The sequence below is a fragment of the Camponotus vicinus genome, unplaced genomic scaffold (genome assembly GCF_025532165.1).
Source record: "Camponotus vicinus isolate PSW18456_S1 unplaced genomic scaffold, iyCamVici1.0 SCAF_2, whole genome shotgun sequence".
NCBI classification, from domain to species: Eukaryota; Metazoa; Arthropoda; class Insecta; order Hymenoptera; family Formicidae; genus Camponotus; species Camponotus vicinus.
Genome location: NW_028141956.1, coordinates 9,690,760 through 9,697,241, shown reverse-complemented (window position 1 = coordinate 9,697,241; position 6,482 = coordinate 9,690,760). Strand labels below are relative to the sequence as shown.

The 6,482-nt window shown below is 35.6% G+C and overlaps 1 protein-coding gene and 1 long non-coding RNA gene across 2 annotated transcripts in view; one reads left to right on the top strand and one right to left on the bottom strand.

The window, feature by feature from the left end:
• LOC145965985 (uncharacterized) overlaps positions 1–6,482 on the top strand; it is a 232,990-nt gene that overhangs the window by 204,072 nt on the left and 22,436 nt on the right. The window lies entirely within an intron of this gene.
• LOC145965983 (uncharacterized) overlaps positions 2,434–6,482 on the bottom strand; it is a 57,281-nt gene continuing 53,232 nt past the window's right edge. The window contains exon 3 of the mRNA XM_083089606.1: positions 2,434–2,904. Within this exon, the coding sequence (XP_082945732.1) occupies positions 2,583–2,904 (322 nt within the window). The 3' untranslated portion in view covers positions 2,434–2,582. The remainder of the gene's footprint in view (positions 2,905–6,482) is intronic.

Below are 6,482 nucleotides of genomic sequence, written 5' to 3'. Positions count from 1 at the left end.
TATTTTTTACTATAAATTCAGATTTAACCTTAGAAACTAATTCTTTTGAAGTAGTTAATTAATTATTCAAATCTTTATTTAAGTTATTTATTAAATAATATTATGTTGATTGTGACATTTAAAAATATGCTATTAAAAATTTATCTATTAAATAAATTTGTTCTTAGTAACAAATTTATTATTTCTGACGGATATTTCATAATGCAGATTTTATAATTATATTATATACATTTATATTATATACATTTTAGCAATCTTAAATTATTTGAAAACAAATTTTAACTTAAAAGAAAGAAAAAAAGAGAGACAATGTAATTTGGTTTTGTGTAACTTGTTTTTTGATATTATATATTTCTGTTAATTAAATAATCTTTTTAAAAAATTATTTTTAATAAATAGCATAATTCCTAAAAGAAATAAAATTTATGAAGAAAATTTTATATCATTGGAAGACAGCATGATGTAAAGGCATCTGTTGAAATTATTACCTTCGATTTCATAACAAACACTCAAAAAGAAGACTACTGAATTCGATCGACAGTTATTGATCCTTCAAAGATTGATACTCTACTTTTACTTTGTCCTTTCTCTTTCTCTCCCCCTGCTCTCTTTCTTTCTCTTTCTTTCTCCCCTTCTTCATCTATCTCTTTCTTCCTTGGAATATTCTTTCTTTACTTCATCCCACTGGATGGACCAACGAATGTTACCTGCTTTATCGGCCCCATCTCCCAACGCCAAGATCGTCAATTAACCGGCTGTGGTCTCCCTATCAAACGACGGACGCCGGCCTAACAAGGTTCTTCGCTGGCCGACGCAACGCGGGACTGATTTAAATACACCATTACCGGGTGGTATCTCTCATCGGCAGATCCACACCTCCGACGAATTCTGACACTCATTTCTTGCCGACGTTCGTAGCGAGTGAGAATAAGGGAGCAAAGGGACAAGGGCCGTACCGCGGGCGAAATACATCAGCTGCGGAAACAGTAGGACTTGTTACAGTTGCTGCTGATTAGTTAAAATTAAAGCTTGTCAACAACTATTTGCAAAAAAAATATCTAGGTAGAAACCTCTTCAGGATATAAATCATTAATAATAGAAACTTTGTCTCGAGTACAAAAGTCGTAAAAGAACCGAGACTTTATTAGAAAAATGCACATTTCGATACAATTTTTCAACATTCCTTTAGATTTCATGGGTTTCTCTTTTCAGTCCTGTGTCGATCTTTTATTCTTCCCTTCAAAAATAGCGAAGTTATCTACCATCTGCTTCTCCCAACAATCGCATTATCGATTCTCCGATCATTTCAAGATTTCGCTTGCTTCTCTCTCTCTCTCTCTCTCTCTCTCTCTCTCTCTCTCTCTTCTCTCTTCTCTCTTTAAGATGTTCTGACTCATCTTCATCACTAGCAGTAGCAGCCATGACGCGGGCAGACTATCGCGACATAAAGGTTAACGACTGATCGGTATGGATGATAGAGCCTGTTAGCCAAACGCCATGCACCTTATAAGAGACGAATATGTTCGCGGTTCAGGACCTGTTAACGCTGCCGGGAGCTGATATCTGTGTTCTCCACGGCCCAGAACGGCACCGTCCTGCCATCGTCGTATCCGGTACACGTCGTGTACCAACGGATATTCATCTTGGTGGTCTTTGTCCTGGCAGCATTGTCCGTGCTGCTGAAGCTCACGGGCTGAATTTCGCTGGAACTATCGACGCGCGACCAAGGCAGAGATAGGGTGTCAATTTAGAGGACGTTTTATGGGTCACGCGCGACATGCGCGTCCGTCAACAAGCGTGATTCGTGGGAACAGCGTGATCAGATTTGAGAATCGAGAGGTGTCTTCGCTAAGAAATTTGAAGTCCTGAGAACACAAGGCTCCAATAGATCCATAGCTCAAATTATTGTGCAAGAAAAAAATGTCAAAAATAAATTATTCTTAAATTTTTATCAGATTTATGTACATTTTGTTTCATGTTTTGAAAAGTAAAGAATAAAGCTCTATCATTATTGTTGTCGATTGTCCGCATATTAATTTTTGTACCAAAAATTGTAATTAAAGATAATATCGTCAAATTTATCTTATTTCTAGAATTACATGTTATCTAATTTTCAAGTCTCTGCTTTACTCTAAAGACCGTATAATCTTAAAATTCTAGAGAGTAGCTATAAATTGCAAAAATTTTAGAATTTAAAAATTCTATATCATTAATATCAATCTAGATTTAAAAAGTAAGAAATACAGAAATTTAAGCTGCTAAAAAATCAAAAACTTCCAAGAAAAAAACTTTATTTAAAATCTACAAATTGAAAATTTCAAAATATCTTACAGTTCAAACTCGAGATATCTTACTATAAAAATTCAAAAAACTATTTTATTTCGAAAATACACGAATTTAAGGAACATAATTACAATTATAATATCTGTCTGTTTAATTTAATGTACCTCAGATGCCTGAATATGAATATAATAAGATAATTAAATCTAAATTGTTATTTCTCGATTTTCCTCGAGAAATTGCAAGTGCAAGAGAATGCAATTTTTGCCTCGAAGTACAATATACGAGGGAGAAGTCTCGCGTCAATTTAGAGCATGTTTTATGGATCGTGCTTGACACACGTATCTCCCGGACTTCTGCTCCCATCGAGCGCAAGTCGTTCTCCACACGTTCACTTCCGAGAATAGTGACCCTTCGAGATCCTCTCTCGCCTCTCTCTCGTTTAAAAGGATGATATATCGTATTTGCTTTACAAGACGCTCTCGATAACCCGATCGAGACTCTCCGGTTGGATCGGAATTATTAATTACGATCGAACTCCGTTTGACACGCCTTCGCATCGTCCGAAGTTCACAGGAACGACGTTCGTTCAGAGATTTCAAGATACTCTGACGAGGTCCACGCCTACAAAAAACCATTAAATTAAATGCCGCCTCTCGTATAATTGCACGCGTGTGTGATTCCTACTTTCTTCGGCTTTTAACTTAAGTTTGTCCAACTATATAAGCAATCGAATATAAAAAATTCTGAGATAGAGCATACATAATTTAGTACGTCTTTTTAAAAATTACGAGTAATTTGTCTTTCCAATTAAACATACAAAGCTCCAAAAAATTTTATTTTATCCTGTCAATAACTATCGATGTAATTTTATGCATAAATTCATGAAATTTTTCTTTTACTCAAAAGACACACCTATGTTTTTTTTCAGTAATTTTTATTGTAAATTTACTTTTTATATTCATTTATTATTTATCGCTTTTAGCAAGGAAAATATTAAAATTTCTAAATTCTATAAAAACTTTCATTACATAATTAAATTATTAAACAGTTTTTTGCACACCAATAACTTCAAATCCATCCATCTTAATCAATCATGTATTTCAATGAGAATAATTGCCGAAAAAATTGCTTAAAAAATACCAAAATGCACATAAAAAGTTCAGCTTCAAGTTATATGTGTTCAAGTTATATATGAATACGTATTTCCTGCGCCAAAAATATTTTATACTTGGTCCATTTTACGTTACGTTTCAATTCCTATAGCGCTCATTCATTACTAAGCGCACTGACTACCAATACTTCCATTGTAAATCTCAAATTTCGCAAACAGAGTGCGTGCAAACAAGTTGATCTTTCGTGCGGCAGAAACGCGTCGCTGAACAAACTTTGGGCGTAACCGATGCGTGCATAAATCGTGAGCGAGAGTAAAAAATCAGAGTGCGTACAATGTATGATCGTGCATGGGCGTCGCTAAAAATTTTCGTCAAAAAATTTATACCAAAAAATACTTATCACTATATTTTCATCTTTTAAAAAATATTCTAAAATATTTACATACGAATTATATAAAATATTTAAATTTAAAGCGCTGACGACAAATAATAATATATAATTTTAATCAATAATGATTTTAATCAACAAATAATTATTGTATTTATTATTGTACACTATCTTTTATAATTAAATATCTGTAAAATAGAGAATAAATGTTTTCATATTGTCCTCTATTTTCATTACTTATTAGTTTTTTAATTATAATTTTTAATTTGTTAATTATTTATTCAATTTGCTAAAAATCGGAGTCATTAATTTTGGTGATATAATCTCGGTCGATTTTTCGATTGATTCTTTCTTTCTTCTCTCGATTCCACGCCATGGGATACACCATCTCGCATCCCTTTGGTTGCGCCTATGTGACCGGTATATACGTCACACGTACACGTGGTTGCGCGCGAGGCGTGTCGCCGTGCGATGTGATTTAGTAAAGAGCCCGAGGGCCGATGGATCATCCATTGAATGGTAATCTTCGTGCCCCCGAGGATCATCTCCGAGGCCTGTCCACGGAGATTGTCGATGACGTTGTTGTCAAGATAGCGGATACACTGGCATTCTCGCGCGACATTCTAATACTTGCGCTTGGATAAGCTTTTAATAAATATTCGATTTCCTAAATATTTCACTGGAGAGATGAATAATAAAATAATTCTCTATACGCATAAAATAACTATCTATAAATATTTCGACGGAGAAAAAATAATATAAAATAGTATTTTAAAGATATTGGTAGACGCAACGATTTAAAGGAAAGAAGGGAGAGAGAGAAAAAGATAAAAATTAAAAAAAGAGGAAGGAGAAGAGGGGAAAGAAGGAAGAGAGATGCAGAGATAGCTCGGTGGAATTTCACTATACACACGGTGTAATTAATATATGGCAGTTCGTCGAACGGCCCTGAACTGTTCGCGCATGACGCACGCCCACCTCATCGGAAATACAATACGTATAAATCGTCATGAATTTTGAGAGGCCTGCAATTTCGTATTCAATTGCATTTTCGTACTGGATTCAGGCCCGTCCCCCGTCGCCGCCTCCTACCACCGGCAAAGTCTTTCCCATGTTCGTCCTTTGATTGTAGGTTCGGGTGACTCAGCCCCTGGCACATCTCATGGTTCGCGGTCTTAGGCTTTCAGACTAAGGATCGTACAATTTTGGAAAAATATAGAAATTGCAATAAATATGCCTATAACGAAGCAGAAGAATGTAAAACAGAAACTTCCTCAAAAGGAACCTCTGCAATAAAATTTAGCACAATTTAATCAAAAAATTCCAAAAATAATTGTTCTTTAGATTTTTATAGATTTGCCGAATACAATTCTGGCTATAAAATGATCTCTATTATAAGCATCAAAAGAATTTAGAGGGAATAATTATTTCATTTCTTTGATTTAGAAAAAAATTATTTTTCATTCAACTATATTATATATCTTTTTATATTTATATACTGTTTAAACTTAATCACCCGAGAGAGAAACTCACTACGCGTATTCAAATTGAAAGACAAAAGGAAACGAGGAGCTGCGGAGAAATCGATTTTCAGGTCTCCCTTCCTCCCTCTCTCTCTCTCTCTCTTTCTCTTCCTCTCTCTAATTTTCGAAAATCACGCAAACTTTAAATGTGCGAGGTAGGTAACTCCCGCTGCGCGATTCGCAAGTTCGTGAAACACGTTCGTGGAGCAGTTTCGCGGATGAAAGAGAGGACAAAACATATTCGGGCGGGCAAAGTGAATTCGCGGCGGGCCGCTCGACGGAGACGGACGGGCGATATTTCAAGTTTTGGACGAACGCGACCTGATTCCGTCATATAACGACGGGGGGATAGCCGGAGATGCAGCCCACTCGCTACTTCCCGGCTGCAACGTGAACTCCGCGTAGCACGCGATTTGACTTAAAGCCGCGCAATATTTCTCCTGTCGTCCCGACGTTGGCAGACGTTGGCGCAAAGTTCCGTCCGAAACATGGTCGGCCGAGAAAGTGATTTCGTTCGTATCGACTTTCGAAGTCCTACTCTCTACGACTATGAGCCAACGAGCTCCGAGGATAGGATCACGTTGACAGACAGAATACTTATACACATGTATCCGAAAACTCATAATATCCATATACGCGCGTTTCATACAAAATATACATATTTTTTTAGAATAATTCTGTTTATATATCTCTCATACTCATATAAGAGCATACGCTCTTCAGGATTTTAATTTATAATATTAGTTTAAATTCAATTAATAATCTATATACACATTATTTATTGAAAGGCATAACAATCGATGCATGAGTAAATGACTTTAATATAAGCTAGCCGCTCTAATAATCTATCCCATTATTCTATACATCCCATAATTTCAATTGTGGTTGATTGCACATTGATATAATTTGCCATTCTGATTATTAATTCAATCAACTATAACAACAAACACCATATATTTCTATTAACTGATTCCGTAGACATATTTTATTGAAAGAAACGTACGCAAAAATGCATTGTAATTTAAAAATATATTTTTGAAAAATAAAAGCTAAATTGTGAGAGAGCTGACTGATAAAGCAGAACCGGCATGTGCCGAGTGCAAGAGATATAAATCTCATGATAAATCGAGTGCCGGCGGGGGTGTAGCGGAATAAGCAAATGGCAATGGGAAAGCC